The sequence below is a fragment of the Myotis davidii genome, unplaced genomic scaffold (genome assembly GCF_000327345.1).
Source record: "Myotis davidii unplaced genomic scaffold, ASM32734v1 scaffold684, whole genome shotgun sequence".
In the NCBI taxonomy this organism is placed as follows: Eukaryota; Metazoa; Chordata; class Mammalia; order Chiroptera; family Vespertilionidae; genus Myotis; species Myotis davidii.
This window is the reverse complement of record NW_006295564.1, coordinates 803,726-818,794: the sequence shown is the minus strand read 5'-3', so window position 1 is coordinate 818,794 and position 15,069 is coordinate 803,726. Positions and strand designations below refer to the sequence as shown.

The window sequence follows — 15,069 nt, the reverse complement described above, 5'->3', positions numbered from 1 at the left end:
ATATATATATATATGTATATATATAGACTTAGTTTATTGAGTTTGGCATTAGTATTGTAACATATCCAGGGTTTTGAGATTATGTATGGATTTTGAGAAAAAGATAATCATTCAGATTCAGTGTATATTGAATGTGAGTCTGAGTTTAATATAGAGAAACACCTTTTCTTACTGAAAAATAAAATTATGAGAAATGCCACCAAAAGTCAAATGGTTCTTGTTTTGCTTGTAATACACCATTCAAACTAGATTTGTGCAATCTAAAGTCTTTTTAGGCACGCTCCGTTAGGGGAGTGGCATGGTGGTTAATCAGCTCTGTACCCTAACCCTTGGGTTTAGGGGAAACTGAGGAGTCTTTAAATCATGATCATAGCAGATATGGAAGGATGTATAGCTATAGTGTATTAGCAAGAATTTATGTAGCATAAAGACTTGAACTAATTGGTATTTTTAGAAAGTTCTCAGGTTTTCTGCTGAAGCTGCCAATTGAGGTTGGATAATGCCTGACCTTAATAGACATTTTGAATGAATTAAATTTGAATAACTGGAAGACTTTTTTTCTTTTGTCAGTTTGATAAACTTGTTCTAATTTATCTTAGTTTGGGGGTACTTGATGCTTGTGAAAATACTCGCCAGCACATTTTGTAAACAAGCAGATAACAGCAATTTATCAAGCCACCCTAATCTTGACCTACCATGTCATTGAATCATGTTTATTTAGAACACAGATACTAAATTTACTATCATGTATTTTTCCCTTTTACTAAATTGGGTTACATTTCTCTTTCTCCTCTTTCTAACAATATGCTGAAAGTAACTTAACTTTTTGCAAATTTTCTTTTGGTTTTGCTTTTCTCCCCAGTGGCATGGAACATTGTGAGAAATTTGAAATCTCAGAAACTAGTGTGAACAGAGGGCCAGAAAAAATCAGACCAGAATGTTTTGAGCTACTTCGGGTACTTGGTAAAGGGGGCTATGGAAAGGTAGGAAGTGTTTTTGAAATGAGAGGTGTTGTCTGTCTTGAGTTGATTTTTTTATACCCTCTTTTCAGCAGTCCTCTTTAATCTTTGTTTGCTAGCTATCAACAAAGGATATAATCACTTAACCCTGTATCATTTGAGGGATGTACAGTAGTTTTCCTACCAACACACATGTAAAAGCATGGCACGTAATTGAAATAGACAACTATGCCAAGCAAAATCTATTAGAGGATTCATTTCTTCCTTTGGTTTTAAATGGTACTCTGTAGGTATTCTCTTGAAAAATAAACAAATCACTCCTTACTTTCAAGAGGCCTTGGTACAATATCTGTTACTGTTGTCTGTTAATCTGAATTGGTTTTCTTGTAGTATCTGCCAAGGGCCATGTGGATATTTATAACACCATTTGTGGGCCATACAAAATTATCAACTTAAAATTATCCTGCTATTTTTGGCCAAACATTTAATTAACTCATCCCTGATGCCTTGGCAGGGCCAGATCATATATGGTCTGTAGGCTGGATGGTCCCCACCCCTGATCTAGAGCAAGAGTTAGAGAAGTTGAAGTATATAAGAAGGGAGAAGAAAAATGAACAGAACTTCTTAGGTTTTGCTCAAGGCTTTCTAATTTAAGACCTCATCTTTGTGTGTTCTGCCCAAGGCAGTTTATACCTAGCCATTCTCTATTAAAGCTTGAGAACTAATTATGCTATTGTGTTGAGTTAATTTTTGCAAAGCATGACTTTGTATATTATATTCTTAGGTTTAAGGACACATTCTAATATGTTCTAATCATCTTGAATATGTAACGCATGCACTTTGAATCTCACATATTTTAGCTATTGCATGAACATGTTTTACAGCTAGCTATTTTAAGGGATAGGTAAACAGTAATTCCTGTCAACTATTATTAAATAGTTTTATGTGAAGCAATAGCAGTGACATTCTTGGAAGAACTTTATGAAATATTTTATAATTTTTTAAGTTTGGTATTATGCTTGTGGGAACCCTGATTATAGCTTTTTAAGCAAACTTGTATTTTATGTATAAACATGGATGGCTCATCATTAGGTGATCATTGCCCAACTTTGCCACCAGATGTCAGCAGACCAAATAGGAAGGTCCCATGTTGTAGAACAGATTTCACTACTAAATCTTTAATATAGTCTGCTCTTTTAGCACCTCATTTTTGCACAGACCTTCTTGATACTAGTTTTTATAAGGATATAAACTACTGTATCATTTTTTTTCTTATAAATGGGAATTAAGGAAATGTGGCTAGCATAGTTTAGCCTTTAATAACACCCAAACACTTTTATTTTTTATACAGGTTTTTCAAGTACGAAAAGTCACAGGAGCAAATACTGGAAAAATATTTGCCATGAAGGTGCTTAAAAAGGTGATACCTTCCCTCCTCTTTCCCCCAGACTATATTCTTAATTACTATAAAATTCACATTTTGGTCTAAAATTCTCAGTCAGTAAATATTTCTTACACAATTTTAAGTCCTTTTAGAATGTGAGATATGTTTGATTATTATTATAACTGTTTTCTTTCTGTTTGGTGAGGGTAGGAAGGAGAGCTCTTTCAATTCTCCTCTGAGGTAACTCTTATTTCTTTGTTCTGGTCTCTATATTTCTAAGTAATTTAGCATATCCTGTTATCACTTAATGCATCCATTTTAGAATTATGTATAGTACAGACTTCCTGTTTTACTCTTTTTTTTTAACCCCATCCTCCCTTTGCCCTGCCCTCTCATTTTGCTTCACTTTCATTGAATCTACTATTTTATTCTCATACCTTTCAACAACTCTGTAAAACATCTTTGAGGCCAATATTCTGTGGTCACGCTTATTAGATAATCTATCACTTTTAGGCATAATTGTCATTATTGGACTTTTCCTTTACCATAATTCTTGGAATTCTCTTGACTCCTTCAGTGTTGGATTCTTTGTTTCCTGGGTCCTATATCTTCCAATATCAGTGTCTGTAGACTCATTGGTATGGATCAGTTGGTACTGAGAAAGATCCTCTATTTTTTTGTCTACAAAAAGCATTCTGGAACTAGATGAGAGAGAGGAGATGGAGATCTCACTTTTCCACACTAAGACTTGCACTGAAGTAATTTTTACTTTAGCACTCCAGTCTTACTGACCCTTCACTCTATTTTTTTCTGGAAAGTACATCTCTGAGTGAGTTGTTTCCTGGCTGGTTAGTGTGGGGATGTGAACCTTGTTGGTGTATCTGTTCCTTACACAGACTTTCAGATAATCTCCCTGTTTTTAGTCCTCCACCTTCTGCCTGCTGCAGTCTTGGATGACTGATATTTCCCCCCCTTTCTTTTTATTTTTGCCTCTAATTTTTGAACCCTGCTAGGTTTCTGTTGATAGAATGAACTTATTTTGAGTTATTCCTCTTTGGCAGGCATTTAGGTTTGATATATTCTACAAATCATGTACTATTGCTTTATTCCCTATCTGCCTTTTTTTGAGGTGTAGAGTTACTTATGTTTCCTAGTTTTATTGAAGAGGGATTATGTGTGTTTCATTTCTTATTCTTTTTGTTTGGGATTAATTTCTGAAAAGATCACACTGTCTTAAAACAAGGGTTAATAGAAAACTATTAAAAGATAATTAAAATTATTTTTTGAAAAAAGTATAGTTTTTTTTTCTTTTATTATTATTAGTTAGGGTATTACAAATGTGTCCTCATCCCCCCTGAACATAAAGTTGAATGTAACTACATATATATGTTCAGTTTAAAAAATTTGGCTCTCAAAAGAAATTTCAATCTTTGTAGTGTTGATATGTGGCTCTGCTGATTAAAGAGTTTGCTGACCACTGGTGTAGATGTACCACAGTTTTTTAATCCACTCATCTGCTGATGAGTATAATTTATAACTTATTATAAATTGTGCGGCTATGAACATAGGGGTGCATATATTATTTCTGATGAGTGATGTGATTTTCTTAAGCTATATTCCTAGAAGTGGGATCACTGGGTCAAATGGCAGTTCCATGTTTAATATTTTGAGTAAACTCCATACTGGTTTCCATAATGACTGTACCAGTCTGCATCCCCACCAGCAGTGTACTAGGGTTCCCCTCTCCACAATCTCTCTAACACTTGTTGTTTGTTGATTTGTTGATGATAGCCATTCTGACCGGTGTGAGATGAAAAAGTATAGTTTTTTGTTGTTTTTTAAATTGATTTCAGAGAAGAAGGGAGAGGGAGAGGGAGAGAGATAGAAACATCAATGATGAGAGATACACATTAACTGGTTGTCTCCTACAAGGGCTGGGGATCAAGCCTGCAACCGAGATATGTGCCCTTGACTGGAATCGAACCCGGACCTTTCAGTTTGTGGGCCAATGCTCTATCCACTGAGCAAAACTGGCCAGGGCAATAACAGTGTTTTTAATGCTTTGGTTTCTACCTTCTTGATTTTCACTTAAGGTATAAATAACTTCTTAACTTAAAAGCTGAGAAACTACTATGGCCACATAGTATTGATGATTTTGTTTAAAGAAGCAATTTAGGTATTCTAAACATCAGTTTCTACATTAGCAAGTCAGGATTAATCTGCTGTCTGGCTTTCCCATTGAAATAATTTGAGATTAATGATTGTTTAAACATCTGCAAACCATATTAGGTGTAGAATTAAAGACAGTATAATAATACTTGTTCTAGGAATGTTAAAAGAAATCCTGGTCAAAATTCTTTGAGTAATTCATTCCTTTTGACATGTTGCTTATTCATGCCTGGTAATCAGGGCTGACCATAATTAGTCATAATTATATCTTGAGTGAGGTATGTTTCTGGCACTGGTATCTGTAATGAAAAGAAGAGGTGGTTTTTTCCCCCACTGTTGGTGGGTGGGTGTGGTGTATTGGGAAATCCATAGACTTAATTACTGCTAAATGTCAGGGTTCCTTTTTGGGCCCAGGCATCTAAGACAACTTGCTTGCCTCTCCTTTCACTTAGCTACCACTCCTTCCCACTTTCAGGGTTTTCCTTTCCCCGACCCTAGCTAGACAACCAGATACTGTCCCAGTCTTTTCTTGGTGTGCATGAAAGCTCACAGGAAAAATAATGTAAGAGAAGAGGTTGCTAGGGTTAAGCCCAGGGTTTTAATTCCTAAATCTCTAGGTAAGATAACTTTGAGTTTCTTCCTTCTGATTTTTGTTTATTTTTATTAATCCTTACCCAAGGATATTGAATTTATTGGGATGACATTGGTTAATTGTTTTAAATCATGGCTTCATATTGATATCCCTAATTCCAGTCCAATTTTATAGGGTTCTTCCGCCCTCAGTCCATATTTACATTTCCGTTTTTCCATAGTGAGATGCCTAATGGTATTAATATATTTACTCATTTACTCAGTTGCATGATATATACAAATAGTTTGAGAATACCAATACTACTAACAACTACAAACCCACTAAATGTGGTTTAAGATTTCTTAAGTACAGCATAGGAACTATATAATAAATAATATTGTGATAACTATGTTAATCAGCTTAACAATAACCCACAACCTTTGGACCAACTGTAATAACTATGTATGATGCCAGGTGGGTACTGGAAATATCAAGAGGAATACTTTGTAAAGTATGATTGTCTAACCACTATGCTATACACTTGAAAGTAATGCAAAATAATATTGATTGTAAACTGTAATTGAAAAAGAAAAAAAAGATTTCTTTGCAATTTTTGTTATGCTACACACACACACACACACACACACACACACACACATCACTTAAATACCTTTTTATCTACTGTGGTAAGCTTTTTTTTTCCTTGTCAAAACAAGGCCACCAAAAATTAGGTTGCCTTTCTAAAAAAATGGGAAAGAGAGACGTGATAAGCTTTTTAATGTAACATTTGATTAATTATATGTATTTCTGTTGTATTCACTTTTACTTCCCTCCCTGATTCTTGTTGATTTAATTTTATTTTTGGAATGTATAAAACATTAACATTTTATAATCATAGTAATATTTGATTTAGGTCAGAAAAAAAATGAATGAGAAAACCATTAAGGCATTACTCAGAAGGCATATCTCATTTCCTACCTTTCTACTGTCATTAGCTTTGGTTTATCTTAGTTATGTTTTATAATTGCAGGTATAAGCAGATATATATATATAATTTTTTTTTTCTCTTACTAAAGGCCCAGTGCACAAAATTTGTGCACTCTGTGGCGGGGGGTGGGGGGGTGGTCCTTCATCCCGGCCTGCGCCCTCTCACAGTCCAGGAGCCCATGGGGGATGTCCAACTGATGGCTTAGGCCCGCTTCCCGTGGGGAGCAGGCCTAAGCATCAGTCAGACATTCTTAGTGCTGCCGCAGAGGCGGAAGAGGCTGTGTTGAGCATCTGCCCCCTGGTGGTCAGTGCGCGTCATAGAGACCGGTCATTTGGCTGTTTGGTTGATTTGCATAATAGCTTTTTATTATATAGGATTTCCCCTTTCTTAAACAGAATGGTAGCATACAATGTAAACTGTCATGCCATATATGCTCTTTTGCACCTTGCTTTCATAGAGATGTTTTCATTCTTTGTATAGCTTTTTTACACAATGTGTAACTAGTCCATAGGTTTTTCAGCCAATATTTTATGCATGGGCTTTTGGGTTGTTTCTAATGTTTCACTTTTACAAATAATATTACAACTAATAACCTTCTGTACATGCTTTTTCATGTTGCTGGAGGTGCACCAGAACTTAGTCCTAGAACTTAGACTTAACATGTCCAAAACAATGCATTATTTTTCCTCAAAACTTTTTTCTTCCCTTCCATTCCCCATTATTAAATGACACCATTATCTATCCTATTACTTAAATAGAAACCACGATACCATGATTTCTTCTCACAGCTAGATAGTCAGCAAATGCTAATTATGTATCTTTACCCTTTCTTTTTTTAATTTTTACCTTTCGTTTTCTTAGTTACAGGTCTGAGTTCTTGCTTAGTGTACTGTACTGGCCTCCTAACAGCTCTCATTTCATTTCTCCTATAGAACTCAACATTGTTACTAGAACTGTCTTTCTGAAAGGCAAGTGCTTTTCATTTCCCTTACCTTAACATTTCTCCTCTGCCTCTAAGATAAGATTCAAGCGTGTTTGCTTAGATGCCCAGGCCTTCTATTTCCTGGCCTCCACCTACATCTTCCACCTAATCTCTAACCACTTCTAACCATACTGAACTACTTATAGAGTTGCTAGACACATCTTGTCCTGTCAAGCCTCTTTTGCACTGGGAATGCTTTTTTATATCCTCCACATTTTGTCTTAGTAACTTTTCATGATACAGCTTAGGTACCACCACCTCAAGAAAGACTTCTTGCCATGTCAGGTGCAATTTCCCTGTTGACCCATAGCACCTTATGCTTACTTCCATTGACTTATCTCTCTTCCCTGAGACTTTGGGCTCCTGTGAGCTAGAGACTCCTTCTGTTAGTTCTGCTTTCTTATTACAGAGCCTGGAGCATAGTAGACATTCAACAGTTAATGAATATATGAATAAACTTAATCTTTTTACATTTTTTAAAAAGTATCTGTAGGTTTGCATTTACATGTTCACTTCAAAAAATCCAAACAGTGCAGATATATATATAAGAAGTATATGTCTTCTATTTACATCTATCTCAATTTCTAGTGGTAACTACAATTAATAGTTTAATATTGGCAAGAAAAGCACAAATTAGATTTTCCATTTACTATAGAATCAAGTGTCTACTGTTTTGTTCTTATAGATCATCTCTTTTCCTTTAGGCAATGATAGTAAGAAATGCTAAAGATACAGCTCATACAAAAGCAGAACGGAATATTCTGGAGGAAGTAAAGCATCCCTTCATTGTGGATTTAATTTATGCCTTTCAGACTGGTGGAAAACTCTACCTCATCCTTGAGTATCTCAGCGGTCAGTACACGCAGTTTGGTGTAATTAATTGCATTTGCTCCAGAAACTGGGTCAAAACATCATTTTTCAATGGAAAAATGCTTTTTTCCAATGTGATCAAATAGCTCTTAAGATTGATGAATACATTGACATAAGGAATTCAGATGTGACCAGGTGTTTCTTTTTGCAGACAAATATGAAGGAAACTTTAAAGAATAAGTTTTTTTCCTCCCATCTGTAAAATTTTATCTTAATTCCTTTGTAACTAGTTACTTAACAAAATAACAAATACGTAATTGATAGTGCCATCATATTGATTGGGTAAGATACTATAATTGGATAAGATACTTTTATAACTCAAATAAATCATCAAAGTATTTCTTTCTAAACTGAAGTGGAAAACTCACTGACAGTATTGATTAAGATATTGAGTATTTTTGGAAATTTGTCTTAAAACAAAAATATTTTGGGTTAATGTAGCCTTATTGATAAATTATGCATTTAGATTAGAAATTATCCACTTCCAGGGTTTACCACCTCCTAGAAGCTACTTGTTCCACATATCATTTCTAGATCACAGCAAACAAATACACTTGAGTTTTCTTAAAAATAGAGATTTCCCAATAGCATATGACATGGAACAGAAAGCTGCAGAATTTAGTAACTTTTTTGTGACATTTGCCAGTTTTCTCTTGTAACTTAATTTTGACATAATTTCATATTTACACAAAAATTTGCAAGAATAGTACATTTCCCACATACCCTTCACCTAAATTCCCCAAGTGTTATCATTTTACCACAATGTTTTGTTTCATCCGTGTCTTTCTCTTTCTCTCTATGTATATGTATATATGTGTGTCTATATATGTGTATATACATACATGAATACATATATACATAGTTCTTTTCTGAACTATTTAAGAGAGTGTTGTAGACATGATTTCCCTTTGCCGCTAAATACTTTATATTTTCTAAAATCAATAATAGTATCTTACATAACTATACTAAAATTATTAAAAATAGGAAATTAACATTGATACAGTAATATCTCAGTTTTCTTTAATCTGGAACAGTTCCTCAGTCTTTCTTTGTCTCTCATGACCTTGACATTTTTGACAAGTACAGGCCAGTTACTTTATAGACTCCATCAATTTGTGCTTATCTGATGTTTCCTCAGGATTAGTTTCAGGTTATGCATTTTTGGGAGGACCATCCAAGTGACATTGTTTCCTTCTTCATGCATCAGATCAGGAGGTACATGGTGTATGTATATATATATATATATACAAAGATATATATATCTTTGTCCCATTACTGTTGATGTTAACTTTGATCACATGTATAAGGTGGTGTCCGCCAGTTTTTATCCTGGTGAGGTTTTCCCTTTGTATTTAATAAGTATCATGAGAAGATATTTTGAGGTTACTTAAATATCTTGTCTCTCATCAAACTTTTCACATACGGTTTTAGCATCCATTGATTCTTGCCTAAAACAATTAACTCTGATGGTTGTCAAGTGACTTTTCTTATTCCATCATGCCTACTTCATTTGTTATTTGGCATTCAGCTGTAATGAAGAGCTTTCCTGTCCCCTCCATTGAAAAAATTAATTCAAGACCTATTTATCTGTTTGTTGACTTATATCACTGTGGACTCATGGATTCTAAGATTATTCAGTGGGATATAACCCTTTATTATCACTTATTTTGGAACTCAAATTGTGCCATGCTTTTTATTTTTATTTATTTTTATTATTATTTTTTAAATATATATTTTATTGAGTTTTTACAGAGAGGAAAGGAGAGAGATAGAGAGCTAGAAACATCGATGAGAGAGAGACATCGACCAGCTGCCTCCTGCACACTCCCCACCGGGGATGTGCCCGCAACCAAGGTACATGCCCTTGACCGAATCGAACCTGGGACCTCTCAGTCCCCAGGCCGACGCTCTATCCACTGAGCCAAACCGGTTTTGGCATGCCATGCTTTTTAGAAGGCTGCTGCCAGGTTCGTCTAATTTAAGAGTTATGAGGCATTCACTAATTTGCAAAGTTGGTTTTAATTATATACTAATATTTACTTATGGGTAAAATGTTAGAGAAGCTTTAATCAAGTTTTTTTTTTTAAACTCAGGTCTGGAATCTATAAAAATTTTTAAGTTCATAGATATAAAACCTAGAATTCCAAAACTTACATATTTCACATAAGAGTGGGAACACTGTTAAAAAATAGGATTCTGAGGTCTTAGTTTTAAAACTATAATTTTTAGAATCTTATTTTTAAGGCGCTTGATGTTGTTTAATTATGGTTAAAAGTAAAGCACAGACCCTCTCATTAGAAGTGGGTTAGAAATAAAGATTGATTTATTTCTAATGTCTTTTTTATTTCTTTACAGGAGGAGAATTATTTATGCAGTTAGAAAGAGAGGGAATATTTATGGAAGACACAGCCTGGTAAGTGACATTTTTGTGGTTGCATGGATTCAGGTAATGTTAAAGCAAAGCCTTATTCCCACTGTGGGCAGCCAAATGACTCACTAAATTGTTCGGGAGCCATTCAGTCACTCAGGACTTAAAGGGGGAGAAGCAGCTTTGGGACTGGGCAGCTTTTGGAGGTCACGTCATTCCTTTGCCTTCAGGCCTTGGGTGCAACGCTCTTCACACCAGTTCCTAACAGAACCATTCTCACTGGGGCTTTCTTTCCTTGAATTGGTAAGCTGCCTGCCTTGGTTGTGGGTGAGTTTGATTTTCCAGTGAAACTTTGTGTGTGGAACAATGGAAAGTATCAGCAATCACCACCTTTTTTTAGACTTTTCAGTTCCCCAGGGGCAGTCTTAGGCAGGTGATAAGCCTGCACATATCATCTGTGGATTAATTCTATGGCCAGGATGGGATCTACCTTCCTATTTCTTCTGCTTCAAATTAAAAATGTGCACATTCTTTTGTGAAATGATAGTATTGGGTAACAGTAAATCAGTTTATCCTACACAATAATTGAATAGAAAACACTTAAATGTTTTTTCTACCTTAATTACCAAACTGCATTCCATTGTTTAATTTCAGGCCTTTTCTAACACAGAAGCTGCATTTAAGAGCCTTAGGGATGAAGTGCCCTTTTTTGGAGGAGGCTCTCTGAGCCATGTTGGAGGCTGTTTGGGGTCGTGCTGGCTGTGAAACTGCCTCAGTCCTCTAGGACACACCCTCTCCATCCTGGAGTAATCTGCAGGATTGCAACATTGTTATGCAGCCAGTATTGCAGTGCCTTGTGCTTTTCGAATCCAGACAGGGTTGACTCAGCCCTTTATTCTTTTGAGGTAGATAAATTTGAGTGTCACACAGTTTATAGTTGTGGGCTGTCTGGCAAGAGGGAGGGCAGATACTGTGGGCATGTACTGTGTATAAATATGCAGCTTTATTAAGTAAGGGGTGAATGGGCTCCTAAGGATCAGGTTATATATAAGGTATCTTCTCAAACTAAGATTTGCTCTTTGAGAATAACAAAATTCTTATTTCCTATGGGATTTTAAAATTGGGGGTGGGTGGGAGAAATTTGCTTTGATCTGAATGACTATGGGCCTAGTTCCTACACAGACAGAACAAAACATGACTAGTAACAGTTTGGCATATTCTGGATTTCTTAGCAATTTTAGCATATGTTCTGATGATGAAATAAAATATAGTTTCACGAAAAAAGTGAAACATGTCTTCATACCTTTTGGCAGCATCTTGTGCCATCTCTTTCCCCGATATTCCTCCTGCCACTAATTTGGTCTTTGGTGCATGTCTATTTCTTCCAAGGTTTTTTGCTCCATACATAAAACTGCTTTGAGTAGATTACTCTTTTTAATTTTTATTAAATCACTTTTGTTTCCAGCTTTTACTTGGCAGAAATTTCCATGGCTTTGGGGCATTTACATCAAAAGGGGATCATCTACAGAGACTTGAAGCCGGAGAATATCATGCTTAATCACCAAGGTGGAGATATACTGTAAACAATTCTATAGTAAATAACCATCTTAAAATCCTCCCACACAGGTCATGGTCATTTTCAAAGCCCCATATTCACATGTCTATTATTATATACATTCTTCCCTCAGAACTTAAATGACATCATGATACTTGCTGAGATTTAAATATTTAGGTATTTATGGTTGATGAGATTAAAGGGAGTTGAGGATAACTGGCCACTATACTACATTTTTTTAATTCTTACTCTTTATAACTCATCATTTTTTAGAAATCCTTACATAAAATGTGGTGCGCCACAGCCAGTCCAAACACAAATTTTAGTTTACTCCTTAAATTGGAAAATGAATCTAACTTTACATATTGGGTTTTCTTTAATGATGAAAATACATAATTATTAGAAGCAGTACTTTTATATGATAACTTTTATTAATGCTATAAAAAAGGACAGGCTTAGAATTGAACCAAAATAATTGATGTAGCTTTGGAAATAAAATACTTAGTAGGTATCAGTTTATTCTTGCTGATCAGTTGTAACAACAAACATAAAAATCAGATATTAATATTCTGTACAGCTATAGGGCCTTGATTATAGCCACATGCTGCTGCAGACAGTTTAGTTTATGTGAGAGTAATCTGGGCTGGGTTGACTTGGCAATTCAGTTCACTCACACTCCAAACGAGCAACCAGCTAATCAGGATATCTGGGGGGCTGCTGATCCTTAGATGTCTACAAAATGAAGTACAAGGTAGTTAACAGTTTTAAATCCTTAGGCAGAAAATGGTGTATGGACAACTGATGCCTGTATAAATGTTTCAAATTGTGCTTCCCACCTTCCTTCCCGCCTCGCTCCCCAATTTTCAGAGAGAGAAGAAGGGAGAGAAAGAGAAATATTGGCCAGTTGCCTCCCATACACACCCTAACTGGAGATTAAACCCGAAACTGGGGCATGTGCCCTGACTGGGAATCGAACCCATGACCTTTTGGTTATGAGACGATGCTCCAACCAACTGAGCCACACTGGTACCTTTCCTTTCTTTTTCTTTTTTTTAAAAGGAGATACACTATATTTAACCAAGTATAACATGGGAATATATACATTTCCCTCCCTCCCAGTTCTGCACACATGGATATTGATTCTGAATTATAAAGCAAAGGAATAGGGAAGTGATAGTTTACTTCTTTGATTCATAAGCTTGAGTGTGTCCGGTGGTTCTGTGAAAAGAAAGATCATACTTCTTCTGTGTCAGAGTAAAATACACATTTACATTTGAAACAACAGGCCAATGCCTTTTATTTTTTCTGAAATAAATCTGGAATAGTAGTGTCCCTGGGGTGGTTGAACCACTGAATATCTATGACAGTCCCGTAAAGCTGAACTTGAACTGAAATATTCTTTGTAATGTGGTGAGTTTATCACTTGCCTGAATCTGAAATGATGGTCCCATGTCATGTAGCAATTTTATTTCTTTTTCTGAACTGGTAGTGTATTGGCAGAATGATTTAATTTGTTATAGTGACTTTCTGAGACCATTTTAAAAGCTGTCAAGTCACTGTAATAAAAGCTACATATTTGAAATATGAACTGAATTGCCCAGTCATGCCTTTGTTTAAAAGGTGCAGAATGTCTTTATAAGGTCTGTGTGTTTAAACCAGACTTCAAGTTTTCCCAGGAATTACTTTCTCAGGATGGTAGAGGATTCTAGATATAGGTGAAGCTAGTACCTTAGACAAGCTGTTTCACTCTTTTATTCCCCACCCCTTGCTATATAGATATTATCATTGGCAAAAAATGAATCTACCCTAAACTTAGAGTTAACATCCCATTTTATGGATTGCACCTTGGTAGTTCTTGATAACTTCAAAAAATTAAAGCAGAAAAAGTTAAATGGAAGGATAGATTATTATCTTGTATGATGTTTAAACACCATCTAAACCCGAGATTTCTCAGAATAACCATGGTATAACCTTTCATTTGCAGGTCATGTGAAACTAACAGACTTTGGACTATGCAAAGAATCTATTCATGATGGAACAGTCACACACACATTTTGTGGAACAATAGAATACATGTGAGCTGCATGTTGAAAGAAATATAACTGGTTTGGGGGTAATAGCTATCTTTTACCTGGTTTAAGTAGTATTGTGCTAAATTTTCTGTAGCATTATTTGGCTTCATATTTTGTTTTAGAAACTCTTATTCAGATGATATGCAAGTGGGTGAATTTTGGGGGTATATTGTTTTTCTTGTTGTAGGGCCCCTGAAATCTTGATGAGAAGTGGCCACAATCGTGCTGTGGATTGGTGGAGTCTGGGAGCATTAATGTATGACATGCTGACTGGAGCAGTAGGTGCACAGTTAAAAACTGCATGTGTTATATATTGTCTGTGCTGAGTAATTATTAAATCACTATAGCAAGAGACCTTTCCTGTACGCCTTGAAAATATTACCAATGGAGTTATTTTTTAAAATTTAGCACAAAAAATGCTTTATTAGCAGTAAGTAACATGGGCCCCTGTACTTGTAAATCATTTTCATTTAAATGATCTATGTCATGGAAGTCCTCTGAAATAGAGGTAAAATAGATACGGCCCTTATTTTATAAATGGAGAAAGTGAAGCATAAAATTACATTATCGCACAAAGTTAATGGTGGAATCTCAGTTCCTTTCAGGACATTGCTATTTCTTCTGTCCTGTTGTTTAAAAGCTATAGTCTTTAACAGTCCTCATACATTTCTGACCTCTATGAATAACTGAGTAATTTAGGAAATGGATAATTCTGTTATTTTTATTTTTTATATGCTAATTTTTCTCATTCTTTTCTACTCTTAGCCACCATTCACTGGGGAGAATAGAAAGAAAACAATTGACAAAATCCTCAAATGTAAACTCAATTTGCCTCCCTACCTCACACAAGAAGCCAGAGATCTGCTTAAAAAGGTAGGGTTCTAAATAGGCACTGAAATCATAAGCCTTAACTACTAGGATTTAAGTAGAATTAAATATACATTTTGAATAAGAATCATGCACAGATATTGAATGAAAAAGTCTATAGATTTTGCCGAAACCGGTTTGGCTCGGTGGATAGAGCGTCGGCCTGCGGACTGAAAGGTCCCAGGTTCGATTCCGGCCAAGAGCATGTACCTGGGTTGCGGGCACATCCCCAGTGGGAGATGTGCAGGAGGCAGCTGATCGATGTTTCTCTCTCATCGATGTTT

At 35.5% G+C, this 15,069-nt stretch overlaps 1 protein-coding gene across 7 annotated transcripts in view; it reads left to right on the top strand.

Annotated features, from left to right (window-relative positions):
- The window catches only part of RPS6KB1 (ribosomal protein S6 kinase, 70kDa, polypeptide 1), a 39,966-nt gene that overhangs the window by 12,942 nt on the left and 11,955 nt on the right, over positions 1 to 15,069 (top strand). For all 7 annotated transcript variants that reach the window (XM_006770230.2, XM_006770231.2, XM_015568130.1 and 4 more), the window contains 8 exons: positions 863 to 983; positions 2,311 to 2,379; positions 7,758 to 7,905; positions 10,279 to 10,336; positions 11,757 to 11,857; positions 13,831 to 13,921; positions 14,106 to 14,196; positions 14,684 to 14,791. In XM_006770230.2, the coding sequence (XP_006770293.1) occupies positions 863 to 983; positions 2,311 to 2,379; positions 7,758 to 7,905; positions 10,279 to 10,336; positions 11,757 to 11,857; positions 13,831 to 13,921; positions 14,106 to 14,196; positions 14,684 to 14,791 (787 nt within the window). The remainder of the gene's footprint in view (positions 1 to 862; positions 984 to 2,310; positions 2,380 to 7,757; positions 7,906 to 10,278; positions 10,337 to 11,756; positions 11,858 to 13,830; positions 13,922 to 14,105; positions 14,197 to 14,683; positions 14,792 to 15,069) is intronic.